This window comes from Akebia trifoliata, chromosome 3 (assembly GCF_017979445.1).
Source record: "Akebia trifoliata isolate Shusen 1 chromosome 3, ASM1797944v1, whole genome shotgun sequence".
In the NCBI taxonomy this organism is placed as follows: Eukaryota; Viridiplantae; Streptophyta; class Magnoliopsida; order Ranunculales; family Lardizabalaceae; genus Akebia; species Akebia trifoliata.
In genome coordinates this window covers 39,762,972-39,782,817 of record NC_141377.1, presented here as the reverse complement: position 1 = coordinate 39,782,817, position 19,846 = coordinate 39,762,972, and the positions used below count along the sequence as shown (strand labels likewise).

The following is a 19,846-nucleotide window of genomic DNA, read 5'->3' as shown; positions in this document are numbered from 1 at the left end:
TATGTACCAAAAATACCCTTGAATGTTTTTTTTTATTGCCAAAATACCCCTCTCATTCAAATTTCCAAAGTTTATTTATTACACTTAAACGTGAGCCAGCCCGTTAAATCCTTCATTAATAGTGCAATGATTTCGTAACTCAACCTGTAACTCAAATGACATGTACCTTGCCGGAATTCCCTTGAGATACACTGCACATCCCCATAAAATATGTGCAGTTGTGTATCCTGAGCCATGTCAATGAGTTTTTAAGTAATGCTACCAGTTGTGGTTATTATTATTTTTAAATTAAAAGGAGGGGTGGGGGTGGGGAGAGAGGGAAGGGGGGTTAGACCCCTAACCAGAAAAAAGAAGGTTACATCCTTTCATAGATTTGCCCACGAACATCCTTACTTACCATGCTTACCAATTCACTAGGTAGATTCATACGATCCAGACTAGTTACGCTATAAGGTTGAGTTACAAAATCAGCACTCTTATTAATAGCGAGTCGCCATATGTTTGAGACTCTTAAATGAGGTTGGACTCTTCAAAAATGACTGCCAACAGACTAGTACTAGTGAGACTGTTGTCTACACACTCAATATTTATGCATGTCCTCTACATTTGTAAAAACAAGTACAAGCCCTCCCAAAAAAAAAAAAAAACCTTCAATAGATGTTGGAGAAACTGTTTATATTTTTTTTAATGCTGCCTAAGTCAACATATTGGCCGAGTATTTATTTTATTTTATTTTATTAAAATAAAAAAATTAATGTTTGATTTGAACAGTGCCCTCTTGTTTACGAACTGAATCAATCTTCTCAGAAAACAAGCAGACAAATGTATTGGTTTCAACCCCTTACTTAACCCCAAAAACCTTGATTTTTCTCTTAAATATTCCCACATATTTCAACTTTTCCAAAACTCATCTTGAGGTTGGTTCTTCACCTAGTGGTTCCAGATGACCAGTTCTGCGGAGAAATATAAAAGAGTTTTTGGCTAGAGGTCGAAGATGAGGGCATTCAGGTCATTTCTGTTAGTTTCTTGGAGAAGACTGTGGTTAGGAGAGATTTGTTGTACATAGCATACGCAGAATCTAACAATAAGAACATTCATCTACAGTAAAGATATTTGATATATAAAAAATTGGTTAAAAGTCACCGTAAGCAAACCATTCAAGTCTACCATAGAGAATAGGAGGCAATTTCCTTCGAAATATTAATAGTTTCTCTAGCTTAGAACTTTTATAGAAACAGAAATTAGCTACAATAATCGGCAGACATCCAAAAAAGTTGATACTATAGAGAAGATAAAGCATAACTTCAAACAGGTCACGGAGACCAAAAAACACTTATCAAGCAACTCAAAGCACGTTACAGGCCAACACTCCTGTAGAGAATCAGGTACTCGACAAAGACTAATTAAATAACTTACATGGATGGTACTCTCACATACAGTGTTCTTAAAAGTATCGTAGTCATAACAGAGTCTCAACAAATAGCGAACATGAATTTCTAGTCAATCAAAACATTTAAAAAAAATTAAAAAAAAAAAAGATAAAAAAAAAATATAAAGAACGTCTAACCCATGATCTGCCATCTGACCCAGCACATTCAATTTTCCCTTTGTGTTATAATATTGAGTCTCCATCCGCTTTCCAACCATTCTAACTGCTGGCCAGAAAGCATTTACCATGTCAGACACTAGTTCCGGTTCTTGGATTTCTCCATGGCCCTTGGAGCTGCTGCAAACAAAAGCATGAATATTTCTAACTTAGGTTCTTTATTCTCTTACTTTCTTTTGTTTTGTTTAAAAGGCTTTCATTTCATTTTCTTGGTGTTGGTGTCTCAATTGGTGCTTTAAATCCCCAGATGTTAAGGAACGGCTAACAAGTAACACATGCGCAAACACATGTGTGTAGGTCTTTAAACAGACAGGCCGGACATCTAGCAAATGTTGGGAGGTTGGGACTCACCAAAGAGATTTTTGAAGTACTGAACCTAGACAATCCAATTAGGTATTATAGTTCACCATGTACCATGTTACCTGATTAGATAAATTTTTTGCCAAGGATATATCCTGCAGGAGCCACTAAAAATGGTGACTCCTGCTCATATGTGCCACATGTATGATGTATAGCATTCAAAAGTTGAACGGATAGATGATATCTCCCTTTTGTAATTATTCCTTCACCAATAATATGACCCAAGGACTCGTTCACTAATACTGGTCCAAATGTTTGAACCAACTATCATCAGTTAATAGAGAAGAGGGGGTGGTAGAATAAACAGGAAATAAGCAAACCTAGGCCAATGGCATCAGAGCTCTTCATGATCCTCAACCTCTTGCAAGAACTGATAAACATCCTGTCACAGATTCAAAGCAGAGTTGATGAGTAAACACAACACAGTTTATTCAAGATATTATTTGGGCACCTACAGGATACATTAAATTTCATTTACTTCAATACCAGGAAATGAGAGGTGGTCTAACAAAATATACAATTACAGATACTTAAGTACTTCATGGGTGACGTATACTCATTTGGATTGGTGGGTGTGGTTCACACTTCACAGTGCTGCCCAAGTTTAATGGATTTCATCCGTGGTAATTACGGAACATGCTGATTTCCTTTCAAAAGACGCCTCATGTTGGTTGTCTCATTTGAACTATATAGAAGTAGCTCCCATAGAAAATAAACATGTGCAAACTTGATTCAAATGGTTCCGTCATGAGCAACAAAAACCGATAAGAGCTAAGTTAGAGGGAACGTGCAAGTTAAAGGGTCTAAAAGAGTAAGAAGTAATGCGGAACACAAGTCAAGTCAATGATCACGGGTTCAACGTTAGAATCAAAAAAATCTAGGTTGTTCTACACCAAGAAAATAAAAAGATGTCAAAGTCACAGGATTAACTAAATAAGTGGCTTTAGATAGGATTGAATGAAGGAATAGGATTTGCTCAAATAGACCTCCGACTTTTAGGATAAAGCTTTGCTGATGAGGATGATACTAGCCACTTTAGGATACCAAAATAAGGATTTCACTAACAGAGTTCGGTGATTTTAGGCTGACATTCCATATGATAAACAAATTGCCCACCGAGATAGCTCACCAAGTTCCATCATGCATATATCATTTACTTGGCAAATGAAGTCTTCAGACCTCTTGCTAAGGAGGGTCCTGTATTTAGCCTATAACATGGAAACCTTAGATATGCATCTTCTGAGTATCTCCCAATTCAAATTAATAGCTCTAAAGCATAAACAACCACTGTATACTTGTGGTATCATCCTCATGGATGAATAAAACGGTCTCCTAAATATACTTAACATTGGGATTTAATCCTACAAATAAGGTAAGGTCAAAAGTAAAAAATGAAAGAAAGAAAGAAATAGGTCAAGTTGATCATAGCTTACTCCCAAGGGACATCTCCCACAAGCATCCAATCACCGTCCTTATCCTCATAGGTAAGGACATATTCTGATCCATGCAGCAGATCTCTCAGTTTGCTCTCACTCAGAGTTTCCCTTCCAGGGACTCCATGGGGTCCACATTGACCTGAAATCAAATCAAAACAGGACTAATCCATGCAAACAAAGGCGTTTAAATGTGGCTTAGAAACTTGGTATAAACCTACACAAGGACTGTGTTGGCCTCAAATTCCCAACTAAATTAGACTATAGAATAGCTCACCTATGGTAAAACAGCTGAACATCTTCTCCAGTGCAGAAGAGAGGTCTTGATAGGCAGAATAAGTTCTAAGGTCCACCTTACGTAGATAAGGAGCACCATCCATGCTGACCTTGACAAACAAAGCACCCAGACCTGGTTTCCCATCCACTTCATCGTTGTTCTTTGAAGTGGTGGCCAATGTGTTTTTCCTGAATGATCTGATTGGTGGCCAACCCACAACTTGTGCCCTGTCATAAAAGGAATGTCACCGAGTGTGCAAATGGTTACCCTATATCAATTGAAAAACACTTCCGCTACTAACTTAGAAAGATTTTTAGTCTTATTAAGGGTCATTTTGCTCAAATGGATTACCAGATTGACAATCCAACACCACAGACCTCTAGATTTCATGGAATTCATTTTATTTTACTTTTTTGAACTTCATCCAAGGTTTTGAAAATGGACTGCTGCTACCAAACTTCCATGGAACTCCCAAACTTAAAATAAAATTTCAAAGGTGAAAAATAATCGTTTTTTTTTTCAAAGTTCATAGAATCTTGTCCTCTACAACCCCCACCCCGGGATAGGATCATGTTTTTGAATGCCACAAGGTGATGAGGTCAACGACCCTTAGTAAGAGTTGAAATCTTAGCAAGTTAGTAAGGCTAGTCGAACTCATATCAATTTCATAAAACTACACTTCGACATAATCTCACTTACTTGGCAGCAGGTGGGTTGCTACTGTTATTAGGATCCATCTGGTTATGGCTAGCTTCATTAGCACCACGAGGCCTCTCCTGTAATCCCTTTGAAGGAACAATCTCTTTCAGAAGAGCCGGCTCAAGACCACTATGCTCTTTCACAGACACAGATTTTACTCCCAAGTTAAGAGAAGGCCTAGAAGACATCGCCATGTTTACCCCTGAGTTAACAGCAAATTTTCCTTGTGCCACCGATTGCGCAGTTTCAACGTCAGAACCCGATGCAGGAAACATCCAATTCCCTTCATTAAACACAGTGCTTTTCACCTCTGAGAACTCGTCCATGGCATCGGAAAACCCTCTCTTATTGCCAGATGTTACAATCTTCTGTGATGTCGAGAAGATGTTATCCTTTGAAGGAATAAGTGGAAACAGGGGTTTTTCATCGAGTTTCCCAGGGGTCGGAAGGCCAAGCTCTGTATCTCTTTCAGGAGATTGAGATCCAGGAAGCCCAAGCCTCAGCTCCGTCGCCTTCAAATTCAGACTGCTCTTATTTTCCCCGGACAAGCTCGAGATTGCAGAGCTGTCCACCGAAGAACAGTCAGATAACCCCATATAGTTACGTTCTTTCATTCTTGAGCTATTCTGACAGACACTGTCCAAAGAGGGTGAAGATGCCACCAATGATACATTACTCTTGCCCTCCTCCGAAGCACCAAGCAGAGGTGGAGTCATTAGGTTTCAGAAATTCTGAATTTCCCTCTAAATCTGCTTACAAACAAAATCATTAAAGTTCTCAGAACAAACCCTGAATTAACTCCAAATTTCAAACTTCTAGTTCTCCAATCCCTCTCCCCACTCCAGTATTTGCTTATTGAGAGGGGAAAATTTCCAAAAAAGAAAAACCTAAGAATCATGCAGGCCTAAAATAAAATTAAAAGTTTCAAAGAATCCAGAGTTGTTAAAACAGTACTTCTGAGGAATCTTAACAGTGCCAAAAAGCAAAACCCTAATACTAAAATTCTGCAGAGATTAAAGATCAAACGCTTTAAACAATTAACTTTTTAAGTGAATAAAAGATAAATGAATTGGAAAGAACATAAATAAAATAAGACGAATCCTTCTTTATAAGTGAGTAAAAGATGTATACTTGAAACATTCACAGATGAACCCTAACAACAAAGTTCCGACTAATATAAACAAACGTGAAAATAGATTAGAAACGATCCAGGGTTCTACCAATCGCCTACATAAACCACCAAAATGAGGAAAATCTACACCTATTCAAGCTGAAAAAACAACTATAACACAAAAGATCAAAAACTCCAATAATTTTATCTGAAAAAATTCCTTATAAATGGTCTAGAACACAGAAGTTCAAATCTTTGAAAACTTTCGGCGATTTAAACTCTATAAATTAAGAGATTAAGCATCACAGGTGACACCTTTGAATACCGAGCTCAAGTAAACATCAAAAAATTTAATATAAAAATCAGAAAAATGCCGAAAATACAAAATTAAAGCCATTAACAGTGAGATTAAACTAAAATCAACAAGAAAACACAAAAAAAGTAGAGAGATTAGAACAAGAACAAATCTAACAAAGTATCACTATAACAGTATATTGTTCGATTTTTAACAACAACAAAAACTCTGAAAATATAGCTAAAAAAGAAAATACAAATGAAGATAGAACACCTGTGACTTACCTGAAGTGATTTCGTGGAAAAGTTTCAAAGAGATTAAAATCGATTAAGCTTTCGAATCACAGACAACGCATGAGAAATCCAGACCGAGTTGAAGAAAAGGCAGAGCTAAGGCCCCTCCATTTAGTAGAAAGCCACAAAAGGTTACTGTAAAACTCTAAGAACAAAATAAAAGCCAAAGACACTTTCTCTTTCTCTCTTTCTCTCTCTCTCTCTCTCTTTCTCTAAATTGTGCCTGGAATTCGGACAACTACCTTTTATAACCCATCGCTCAACCTGAATACTCGATCGAACGGCTGAGATTCTTTAGGCAAGATAAATCGTAATCGTCGATCTATGGATAAAGGTTTTTTAGATTTTTCAGGGGAATTTTTTTTTTTTGGAAAGATGGTTTTTGTTACAGGTTCTTAACGGAAAATTTTGTTGTTCTATGTGATTTAAAGATTGAAGTTCTATGCATTCTATTAGCGCCATCTGTACAACGTTAAGGTCCCACATGGTTAGGAAAGAGTATCTCAAATAATGAAGTAAAAGAAACTTCATGTTTGATGTTTTCTTGAACAGCAAAATTTAGCTTATTTTAAGCGTAAATCTGTTGGCGATGAAGTCAAATGTGAAAGATGCCCTTAATGTTTTAAAGAATGACAAATGCATCCTAGCCTATGATATTTCTGTCATTTTTTATTTATTTGTCAGAGATAGTTTCAGATAAGATAATTAGCTTTTATTTTCGTGATTAATCGTGATTTGACAGGTCGGATGAATTATTTCCAGAAAAGAGAGGGCCACGAGATATTTGGAAGAAAACAAAATGGTGTGTTTAGCTTAAAATACCAAATACATGCATTCAACCACCCCACCCAACAAGAGTTTCTTTTAGAAGGTAATTAAAAGGTCATGAACTTATTTTTAGGGGTGAGTTCTAATTGTGCTTAAGATAATTAAAATTAAAATTAATATGTTTTTTTACAATTTTGATTATTGTTGCTTTCAGTTAAAAATCTGAAATAAGTGAAATCAAGATCAAAATCTCAAAAAAGTGGGAATTATCAAGAATCAAATATTGAGAAAAAAAATATATTTCAAATCATTATAATAATAAAAATCTTTCAAAATTAAAAAAAGATGATCTAATTTAAGTTTTAGGGTATGTTTAATTGCATGGAAAGATGGTAGTGGGAAATGGGTAGGGTTAGAGAATCAATTTTCCTTCTTTAATTGCATCTAAAATATAAGAAAAGAGAAAATTCTGAGAAGTGTAGGGAGATTTTTTCAAATTTTCAACTCATCGAAATTTTGTACTGAAATTTATGTTTCTCTCTGGTTTTCTTCTCTAGTTATCTTTTAAGTTTCCAATTGTTTTCTCTGATAAATCTTCATTTTCTAGATCGCTTTCTTTATCGATCTTGACTTAAAAAGACATTGATGTGATGTCAACCGATAGCCTCCGACGATCAAGTTAACACCTGATGAAAATTGTAAAAGAATGAGAAAAAAATAATAGTAAGAGAATTATGTGTGGCCATTGTCTTGGATTTAAGTGGGAAATGCATCATTATATATAGAGTAGGCTTTTTAATGGGATGGTAAATTCAGTTGTAACTACTCACCCATGTTATCTAATATTTTTGGTAATAAAAGTTTGTAATGTTTTGATGACAATGAAAACACATTCCTCTTGATTCTTGTAATTTACATAAGGAGTGGTCTTAAATGTATAACTAATTTTACTCGGTGGCTATTCAATTTTTGGGTTGATTTAGTCATGTTATGCAGTTGCAACTCTTTCTAGCATCGTACTTTATTTTGAGTAATTTTTGGCTACGCCTTTGTTAATTGGGTAGTCTTGTTCAATATCATTTTTTGTTACAAAGTAGTTTGTATCATAAAGTTGATTTAGAATATCAAAATTTACTTTGAAGTATATATAGTAAGATTCGGCTAAGGGTCAAATTTATAAGGTAATTGTTAGAAATGTTCAACCAAAGGCAGTCAAATTAATCTATTAAAATTTACCACGAAAGGAGGGTCAGACCAAAGGTCAAACCTCTTAGAGTTTGTAATTAGGGGGGTTAGACTAACGGTGAAACCTCTTGGTGTTTATCATTAGGGGGGTCAAACTAAGAGGCCGAATCTCTTAGTGTTTGTTAGGTGGGATGGATTAAGAGAGTGAACCTCATGGTGATACATTACAAGGAGGGACAGACTTAAGAGGTCGAACCTCTTGGTATACATCATAAAGAGGGATAGATTATAGGCCATACCTCTTGGTATGCATTATGAAAAGAGATAGACTAAAGAGATTGAATCTCTTGGTATACGTCATAAGGAGGGATGGACTATAGGCTGAACATCTTGATGTGCGTTATAAGAAGAGACAAACTAAAGAGAATGAACCTCTTGGTGTGTTATAAGGAGGGACATACTAAGAAGATTGAAGCTTTTGGTGTGCGTTATAAGGAGAATGGACTAAAGAAGTCGAATCTCTTCGTATACTAGATAGGGGGTTCGATCAAATTGGTTGAATCTCTACTTGCATTTTCTGGATCAGATCTTTTGGGTCGGATTAGATTTAGTAAGATGTGAATATTTTGATTTGGTGATTTTGCCAATCCCAAAGAAAGAATATTTATGGTTCCAGAATATTTATGGTTCCTATAAGGAGGAAAGGAAAAAAAGAAAAACAAGAAGAAGAGGTGATTCCTAAAAAGAATATTTGTGATATCTCGACTTATTATTTATAATTAACAATGTTTTGAAAAATTTAACAATTTATTACATAATTGGATAGGAGCAAATAACATAGCCAACTTGTTGTCCTATGTGGGCTAGAAATTTCGAAATATGTTGATTTTTTTGTGAGGATGATCTTTACGATGAAGAGAGATCATCTTCACAAAAAATCAGCATATTCTGAAATTTCTAATCCCCATAAAAAATGGTTTACAAAAATTGGACGGTCCACGATTCTTCAACTTGTAGATTGGGGTTAAAAGTTTTGGAATGGGTTATTTTTATTTTTTATTTTCTTATTATTTAGGATGATCTCTTCACTATAGAGATTGTCCTTAAAAAAATCAGCTCATTCTGAAACTTCTACCCCCCAATTTACAAGTTGAAGAATGTGGATCAGCCGTTTACAAAACTTCTAACCCATACATTGAAAAATGTTTGGTCCAATGTTTAGTTTTGAATATGGACTTGGCCTTTAATTTATGGAAATATTATTGAAAAAATAAATAAGAGTCAAGATCCAATGAAGAATGACTTGTAAAAAAAAAATACATGATCCCAGTCGTATAAACACTAAATCCAATAATTGATATTTATCCTCGAGATAAATATTTTCAATATGTATGTTCCTCCGATTTATATAAATCTCAACTATTAGATTTTGTATTTAAATGGTAAACATCATGTGTTTGCTATTGAGTCAGTGACTCATTGAACCTGACCCAATAAATAAAACCGTTTTTAATATAAACCGTTTTATCCGTTAGATACAGAATAAATTATTGGGATGTGTGTTTTATCAGGAACGTTAATTTTAGAGTTGTACGATAGAGAATTGGGATACAAATGACATTAGTGGAAAGTAGATAGGTAAAATGGTAAATTGATTGGCATATGGGATACAGATGAAAGTATAGGAAGGTATAAGGGTAAAATGGGAAATGAAAATTGGGGTATGGTGCATTAATGTGAAGTGTAGGAGTTGGGGGACAGAAGAAAACAAGGGAGGTGAAATGAGGGGGACAAGAAAGCGGCAGTCGAAGTTGAATTGCCGGGTGGGCAACGGGACACCTTACCCGTTACCTACAACCATTTCCATCATTAGGCCTCCCCTCTTTTTTCCATATTATTTATTTATATAATTGTTTTAAAAAATATTATTTAAATACATTATTAACTGCCACTATCCTGACAGTCTCACCACCCCGTATACATCATACATGATACATATCCATCATCTTATCCCTCATCTACATCATCCAACGTCATTTTCACGCTATTTTTCTTGAATACAAATCAGGAACAAAGCTAACTTGTGTGCTGGAATCTTACACCCAAACAACAAGAATCAAAATCACAGAGGCAATGTTGATGTTTTGAAAATTAGGATCAAACCATCCTTAAATCCGAATTAAATGTCATAGGGAAAAAATTTATCTCGAGATTCCCTTTTAGGAGGAAAAAAAAAAGAGTAAAATTTAGAGCTGTGAATTTCTTAATCGACTATTTTCACTTGGTCTGTCATGGCAAGGGTACTGAACTGTTGATCTATTTTTTCAGATGCTTTGGGATACACAAGAAATTGATCAATGGTTTTGTGCCCTTGCCATGTCAGATTGAGTGAAAATACTCGAGTCAAAAAATCATTAATCTAAAATTTATCATATTGAAATATTTTTTTAATTCAAAATAATTAAATAAAATTCCATGCTTCAAGGTCAATATTTAGCTCCAATATTGATGGGAAATACTTTGAGGCAAATTTTTTTTTTAAATGTGTGTTGGAAATTTGTATATACTTGAGCATCCCGAATCTAAAGTAGGAATGAGTTACATGATCGAAATCTTGTAGGATTTTGACATAATTAATAGGTTAAAAGATGCATGATTCATCTTTTTATACATAAAAGTTTTCCAGCTACAAGATTTGTCTGGAAGCAAAGGTTTTGTGGTGGATATTTTTCACCTTCACCTTGAGATTCATGGCACCACTAGATAGATCTACAAGAAGCTTTTACCCAAACTCTGGTGTGGTATCTACTAGATAAACTCTGATGCCTAAATCAGATTCACAATAATCATTAAATCGGAATCAATAACTTTAAATATACAATTTATATTTATATCACAATTTTACCTTGAGTCATGTTACAGTGATCCCGAAATTCACTATACTAACATGGAGGTGTGCATAGAACCATAGATGGTTTTCACTTGTATCTCGATGAAAATCTACAGTTTTGTAAACACATTCACGTCAATGTCAACACAATTTGGGTTGGTAATGGGTCAGATAATACCCACTTACCTAAATTATTCGGGTCTGGGTATAGATTTTTTATCCGATTAAGAATTCGGGTAATTTTATCTGCAATTATTTTTAATCGAATATTTTTACAGTCAGATATGGATATGCGTCCTATCCAAATCAAATATCCTTCTATCCAAGTTTTATAAGGTAAATTCACAATAAAATATATGTATAACCCCAAATTAATGTCTTTCCATAATCTTCACAATGATGTATATACATCCGCTTAAAATTTGGTTAAAAGTCGTATATGGATATCCGTTAAAAAATTGGATAAATAGTCAGATATGGATATCCTTAGCATAAGTGGGTAAAAAATTGGATATAGAGTTGGATAAGGATATGGAAATAGCTTCATCCGACCAATTACGAAACCTTAAACACAATGTGAAATACAGTGAATTTCGAGGTCACTTTAATATTTTCTTTTTTACTTTATATTTATATCTGTAAAGTTTTTTGAATCTCTTTTTTATTTAGGATTTTTTAACAATCTTTCTATTTTCTATTTAGATGCTATCACATTTTCTTCCTATTTCAATGAGATAAAGATTAATTTCTTGACTTCCTCCATTTTCGGGATTTGTGTCTATTTAAAGAGTTTTTAGCATATCCCGAGAGTTTTTCCTGAGGAAGGATGTTTCGCTATCTTCCAATAAACGCTCGAGAGACCTCAACACTGGTTTGGTATTTATTCTTTGGACTCCCTTCTGAGCTTGCTTCCAAAATGACTTTTAGAGGTGTCCCAAGGGAAGCTCTTGGGACCAACACAAACTTTCACTTTCCTACTCAATGCATCTCTAGGGAGATTGTTTGGCTCTCCTTAGCTACCAAACTATGCTCACACAGGTATGATCATTCATGGTGAAAAAATCTATATATCAACTATCATAATGCCATTATATGGGAGTGATTTTCTTTTCCCAATCATTAAATTATTTTTAAAACTTCTCTTTCTTCAATCTTCAATATTGTGAATCCTGTGATCATACTCTACGATCAACTAAGTGCCAATTTAAATAGAATAACTAGTCTGGGGATAGATATTGCTTAGTTAAACATATAAAAACGATCCTTCATATAAAAATGATATATATATATATATATATTGAATATTATTTGATTAGCAAGTAACATGCTGACAATATCTTAAATGTATCATAGACTTGGATGCCGAAATAGAAAGATTATGAAAATATAAAATCAGAAATAAAATTATACAAGAAAATTTAATAATAACTTTAACAAACAATAAATTAAGAGAGTCAGTTGAGATTTCTTTGTCACGAAATTGACTTTCAATGACTCAAAACATGACTCTAGACATAATTAAGTGACAGAGCAATATTCGTTCCAACACATCCCCGCAATTTTAAAATAAACCTTTCATGATTATGATTGATAGATGATAAAAAAACAAATTATCAATGCCCCAAGAAAATCTACACCTGCATGCTACATGTTAGAATCCATGTATGGTTCATGTGGCCCATATCATTGGCATACATCATTTTATTTTTAAATCTTATTATATATTGGATTCCAAAACTATTAACGAAAACAAATAAATTTAATAATTGGAGAGACAAATTTGAGTCTTACCTCAAGTTATTCAACTCTGCTACTTCGAAAAAGTGCTTCTCATTCCTCTGTGATGGTACCAGTGTGGTACTTGCCAATAACCCGACGAGGAACAAGTTAGAATTGTGAAAGAATTAATAGCTATTAGCTTGAATCGAGAGGAAGTAAAAAAACCAAAAAAGGATCCCAAGTTCTTGGTCCCCCCTCAATTATATAGGATTTCCTAGGAATTAGAGTTTCCCCTTTATTCGAGATTTGTTCTTGAGAGATCTCATGACCAAAGGGATCCCAAACCGAATTGGAATCTTCCTTCTTGTGTCCTTGGATCCTTTGATTTCTCCCTAGGATCTCGAAGCTTGATACGCGTGGCATGGGATTGCACGGATATACTGGTTTGCTTCGTCCTGTTATTAGGACAGATATTTATCTTTTTTTACCTTTTTACTGTGTAAGATTGGATTATTGACTTGTTCCGAGTACCATTTACTTTTCAGTAACCTAATTTGTTAGGATTCATAAAGAGATTATTCATTAAAATATAATAGGTGACTTTCATGATTTAAGAAATTTACTGATTAGATAGATGACTCTTCTCGTTTATTAAAGGGTGGATTGACACCCCTATTCCAATATCTAATGTTTTGACTATGAGTCCGACTAGCCTTACTAACTTAGTGAGGAAAAAAGGCCTTATTAAACTTCACCCACTGTCAAAAATACATTGAGATTCATAAAAAAATCTTGAGATCTTTTTTACATATCTCCAGTTTTTTTTATACAGTGGATGAGACTTAATAAGGTCTTTTTTTCTTAATATCTTAGTGATTTCTCTTTTTCCATCAATAAAAATCTAGGTGATCCAGGTTGAAGAAGTTGAGTGTATTTTTTTCATGACTCACATAGAATTCTTCAACTCGATTCTTGATGATATTTTGAGTCGTGATTTTTTGACACCCTTTTTGACACATGTCCCTTGACGTGGCATGTGTTAGAATTTTAGATTATTTTCTTGGGATACACAATTAGACATATGTTAAGGGATGTGTGTTAGTGGGGACGTTAGAAAATCATTATTCTTATATTTTTCTCATTATTCTAATAACTAAGATACGGTCTGAACTTTCTTTCCTACGTGAATAATTAACGAGATGTGTGTGTGTGTGAAATTCAAAAAGATGTAGAATCATCTTAGTTATTAAATTTCTCATATTAGATGTTTTTTTTTTTATAATAATAGAAATTACCCAAACCCATTGATTTGGTTGTGAGGTTACGCATCACCTAAGTTAGATGATCATGAGTCATGACCACTACATGTGGGCCATATAGCAAATATATTACCAAGGCAATGGTTTGTCTTCTACTAATTGTCATTGTTTATGAAGGTGTATCTAAAAGGCGTATAGATGATGTTGAAAGACATGTAGTACGAGACCACATGGATCATCAATGAAAAGGTAAAGCTGTCCAAATGTGTATATCAACTTACCAATCAACTCTACTGCTGTTCCAATGCGTCCTATCCACCAATCGCGATTTTTTGTCGGAGTGGTCTAATTAATACTCGTGGATGAAGACGTCGTACTTGATGATGTTTGATAACGATGGGTTGTTACATTTATTTGATGTTCCATTAATAACACTCAGTTTCTTGTGAATTTACAGTAAAAAAAAATTAGTAATTAATTATTCGCTCTTTTTCCTTCGTATCAAATTTAACAAAAACAACACTAGATGGATTGAGGCATAGAGCAACTCCAACGCAATACCCATCCCCTCTTTATTATTCTTTAGGATAGTGGAGTCCAAAAATAATGTCTCTCAGATAAGACCTATCTTTCATTATTTTTTGGGTCTTGACATTTTCGATATACAAAATCGATACTTCCACTTGATTACTTATAATTTTTTAAACGATTTTTTTTTAAAATAATTATACTAAAAATAAATAAATTCAAAAAATTAAATCTAATTTAAATTAAACAATTTATGGGTAGTGTAATCGGAGTGCATATCCCATGGATACTCATAATTGCTATCTATAACCTCACTTTCCTCTTATTCTTTTTTCCTGTTTATGAGGTTTCTTTGTGAGAGTAGGTATTGATATTATGTCTAAATAGTAGACACATGTGATAAATAAGAGAATATTAAAAATTCGATTGAGTATAAGTATAGGTAGTACGGTTGGAGTTACTCTTAGTAAAACATCTCTCTATATTTTAAACAAAATCTTAAAATTTTCTCTCTTTCAAATCTTAATCTTCTTTTTTCTTTATAATAATGATAAACTAATATAAAAAAATCACACAAAATTCACTCAATTGCATAAAACTATAAATATTTTACTTGTGTATCCCAAGGAAAAAAAATTATAGTTTTTGTTTACATGCCACGTCAATTTGAATTTTCAATCTCTTTTTTTAATTAGTCTATCACGACTCTTTTCTATTATTATCTTTTAAGATGAAATCTAAGAAGAATATTTTTTTCTTGTAATTCAAGAAATGTACTACTTATAATCCTAAATGAGAAAAAAAAAATTACTTCTTATCATATTGATCAACTTCAATTTAATTGGAGAACATTGAAATTTGAGATCATTGCAAGTTCAATTTTTCTCTTATAAAATTTCTTCTTCTTCACTAAAGTTCGTTTCTATAGCTCGCTTCTCCCTCTTAGAATTTGTAGAACCATCTTTTATCTTCTTTTAAACCTTATTTACTTCAAAGGAAATGTTTTTAATACTCTCCCTCCTTCTCTTACAGTCATTTTCTTTTACATTTTTTTCTTGTAGATAATCTCTCTATCTCCCATATTGCTTCTTAGTTTGGAAAAGACTTAGGTGGAGTGTAAGAAAAAGAATGGTGATCTCATCCACTAGATATGTGGCAATTGCTAAAAAATGCACAACCACCAAGATTTGAGTTAGAAGCTCAACATAGCCTACAAGTTTTGAACTAGATAGCATTGTAGTGCAACCTCAATCACCTAAGGTATAACCTCGCCCTCTCCACAACTCTTGCTTAGGTCGACGCTCAGGTGCTACCTCTGTCACCAAAGCAGAGAACCACATATATGACATTAGTAGGCATATCAACTCTAAGATTACCTAAGATTTTTTCGAATCTACCCCACTTCCATCTTCAAAAGAGGGGAGCATGCTGAGTTATATCCCCAAATATTTAAGGGGACAATCACATGTGTGGAATTGCCAAAACAGACGATTTTCAACATTGGCACTTTAGAGGGCCTATCTCCTAATTGTTTATAAAAGAGAGGAATAAAGAATGCAAAATGAATGGTTTATTTATTATTACTCAAAACCCTAATCGTGGGAGGAAAAAAAAATCCTTGCTTGAGTAACTAATGGGAACAAGCTCTAGATCTACATTCAATGTGTCAAATTTCTAAGCAGTCGACATTTTCAAGTAATGCAAGTTTTGCACTTCGACTTGGATTAACATCCCAAACCAATTTTGACCAAGTTCCAAAAATTGAGAATCAAGATCATAGCAACCAACATCCACCTTTTTGTGAATGAGAGGTGACAATATGACACATATAGGAAGAATGTGTAATTACATATAAAAAAAAGGACAATGTGTATGAACTAACAAAATTGATACGTAGAACAATTCTATACATTGATCGGAGGGACAAACCTTCATAATCATTAGTAGACATCATCAACATGTGTTGTGAAATGTGTAGGGGCAACAAAATCAAGATATGACATGATACCATGCGGCATTATTGAGAAGGACGATATAGCCAAGCAACCAAGGTGCTACAACTCAAAGTGTGTTGATTAATAATCCCAAAGGGATTGTGTAAAGATTGAACAAAAATATGTGATTAAAAGAAATTTAACTTAAACTACTAAAAATATAATTTTTCACACTTTCATATGGAGTAAGAAAGAAATGAAGTTGAAACAAAATTAAAACGTGTTAAGGCATTCTTTTTAATTTTTTCTATAATTGCTTCTCCACTCTTTTGCATCTTTTTTTGTCAAGTCCATCTCTTGCCTTTCTTTTGCACCTCAAATCTTGCACACTTACAAAAATAAAAATTTAATTTATTAGGCCTAACTAATTAAATTAACATTAATTAATCATCATAAATTAAGGGTAAATATCATCATTTTGTACAATTATCACAAGCATCTTAAAAAACCTTTAAATTTATATAATAAAACATAACGGTTCTCTTTCCAATATTTTTATCCTACATAAGTAGGGGTTGAGACTTATTCTTCCCACGAATCCTAACGATAATTATCAATTTTATTGTTTTTCCTCTTTTTCCCTTATCCAATAATACCCTTCCAACTTTATAGTATTGACCATTCTACTTATTTTCCAATAATACCTTTACAATTTTGTTGTCTTTCCCTCTTTTACCCCCCTAAAACCCAAACAGGGATGACCGTGTTGTAGGCATGGATAAACACAAGTAAGATATATGTAGTGAAGTAAGGTACACAATTTTTGTAAAATATAGTTTAAATTTTGTTAAATTGTAAACTTGCTTGATTGTTAGTGTTTATAGATTACGCAATAAAAGAATCTAAAAGGTTCAAAATTTGGAATGTAATTGAGGGAACTTGGATAATTTCAAACCCTAACACTAATACTCCTCAAGTTGACCATCATTTTCACTTGATCGTCGGTAACATAAATCTTAAGGCGTGCATGACCCAAAAATCATGAAAATATAAGCAATCATTCAATTTGTTGATGAATTTTTCATGCCTAAGTTTTATTTTTTGAACTCTAATCTAATATTCATACATGTCATTTCTTTAATATATTTATACATGTAACATAAGATTATTTGACTAACAATTGGATTTGAGGGTCCAATTAAGCGTGCAATATAAATCATTTTCTAAAATACAACATCAAATGCCTTTTGTTAGTGAAAACAGCTGCCTACCACTTCGTGTCGGTCTCTGCGCGCTTCGTATAGTTTCGTTGTGTAAAGTAGTCTCATCAAATCCTTTTTTCTACAGCATAGTACATGGTGAATCTCTCTAACCATGGTTAAAATATTTATCTCTAACCTTAGTTAAGTTAATTAAGCAGGTAAATAAGCCAATTAACCTCCGGTCAGTCCTCGAGATACACACCAAGGAAACAAAATTTTAGAAGCAACCCCATTTGACCTAAGGTACATGTACTACCCCTATTTGTATGTAGACCTGAGGTGTAGGCTCCAACATTTTTGCTCATTCTCTACTTTTATGTGTCCAAATAAAATACGACACGTCGTCAATTGTAGTGACCTACGACTGGGTCCTCGTGACAAGCACGTTGCCCTATTAAGTCCCTAACACGCACTTGAAGAGTGGGTCAATTTGTGGGACCCACTATTTGCACGTGCACGTGTCATAGTTTTACATTCGGATGGGAAAGAGCCAAGCGTGCTAGACACTAGACTCAAGTGGGTCGCACCTTAGAGTACGGGGCCAACACCGACATTTTGCTGTTGAATCTTCAATATCATCCATGATTTCAAAAGAAAAAATGTTTTGCTTTTTTATTGAGAGAGCTTCTATTGCCACACAAACCTTTACTAATGCCGCCCCATGATGTGTGCTAATTCTTTGATGTGATTTACCTATAAAATTGGGAGTGATATTAGCAAAAGATGGTGTGGCAATAGAATCTCTCTCTCTCTCTTTCCATACATGTATATACCCTCCAATCACAAAATGTTATCTTCTTGAACCTTTAAATACTAAAAACAAGAAAGAGATTATAAGGACATCAAAGATATTGAATTTTGGTAAAAATTTCAAAAGCTTCAATTGTAAAATCAACTAAATTTTTTGAATTTTACTTTAAAATTTTTTTTATAAACTTATCCGAACTAGCAGAATTGAACCTTTGCTAAATAATTATGGAATCTGATCTTAATTATTATAATTAGTAAATGAAGGCGATAATTGGAAGCTGAGTCATGCTATTAACACTCAGAGACTTTAATGAACTTAGCGAGCTGGTACTTAACAATTTGATCATGTAGATGGAACATCATATCAAAATAACTACTATTTTCTTTATCAAATGATTTAGAACGTGTTCATAACATTAAAATTAGATGGTTTACAATATAGATCTATTTTTGTAATATTATGTGGATGTATCTTAATTGAATAATAATAAACATTTCTAAGATGATAGTAAATTTGAATATACATGCTTCATACAATTAAATATTGAATAATTAAAATTCAAAATATTAAACATATATATTGGACGTGAAGTATGTTGAAAAGGGTGACAAGAAATACTTAGAAAGATAAGATTAAAAATTAACATATTCAATAAAATATATGAGTTGTAATATAAAAAAATTGGAAGGTGTCGATAAATTCATAAAAATATGAAAGGTGCCAACTCGCTCGGTTCACAAAAGTTTGCACCAATGTTGATTCCATGACTTGGGTTTAATCCTTCACCTACCAATTACTAACCACTAATCTTGCTTGCCTAGTAAAGAAAAAATAAATTAATCAAGTGTTGATTCATATAATTTGGTCGAAGTTTGTTACATAAAAAAAGTATAAGTTAAAAGTTTGTATCTATGTGGAACATGCGGATAAAATTTTTTAGACAAGTGTCATTGGGTTGGCAGAGAGTCATGATCCCATTTGGTAGTTTAGTTTTTTTTTTTTTTTATCTATCAGTCCCCCATGAAGTGCATGAGGATCATTTTATGAGGTTAGGTTGACACTACAGTCGTAAAGCCGGAGAACGGGTTTAAAATGGCAAGGGAAAAGTTTGAAAAAATGATGAAAATAAAAGATAAAAAATATGTTAAAAATTATGATTAAATATATATCTAATGAAAATTTATAAATTAAATTATTATCATCAAATCCTATATTTTTACATTTATGAATAAAATTATATTATTTATGTATCAAATCCCACATTTAAAAGAGAGAAAAAGTTGTTTTTTTTTTTTTTTAGTGTTTGTTAAAAAAAAAAAAAGTGTCGAGACTTTCGTTACAAATGTAAAAAAAAATCACATTTTTTACCATTTCTATTTTCAGGGAGTCACATTTTAAACACGTTTTTTACCCCCCAAAAAGATGCCATTTTTTGTTACTATGCTCGACACTGCATTATGTGTTTGTTTTTTCCAT

The 19,846-nt window shown here is 33.3% G+C and overlaps 1 protein-coding gene across 2 annotated transcripts; it reads right to left on the bottom strand.

Annotated features, from left to right (window-relative positions):
• Window positions 1-1,299: 1,299 nt before the first annotated feature.
• Window positions 1,300-6,293, bottom strand: LOC147406901 (auxin-responsive protein IAA9-like). 2 transcript variants are annotated; one of them, XM_086435244.1, is made up of 6 exons: window positions 6,066-6,293; window positions 4,376-5,124; window positions 3,677-3,903; window positions 3,400-3,541; window positions 2,287-2,348; window positions 1,300-1,726 (listed from the first exon to the last, which is right to left on the bottom strand). In XM_086435244.1, the coding sequence occupies exons 2-6, from the start codon at window positions 5,089-5,091 to the stop codon at window positions 1,686-1,688; spliced, it is 1,188 nt and encodes a 395-aa protein (XP_086291370.1). In that variant the 5' UTR covers window positions 5,092-5,124; window positions 6,066-6,293; the 3' UTR covers window positions 1,300-1,685. The 2 variants fall into 2 exon arrangements, with proteins under 2 accessions (XP_086291370.1, XP_086291371.1); XM_086435245.1 differs by having other exon boundaries at window positions 1,300-1,723.
• Window positions 6,294-19,846: the final 13,553 nt, after the last annotated feature.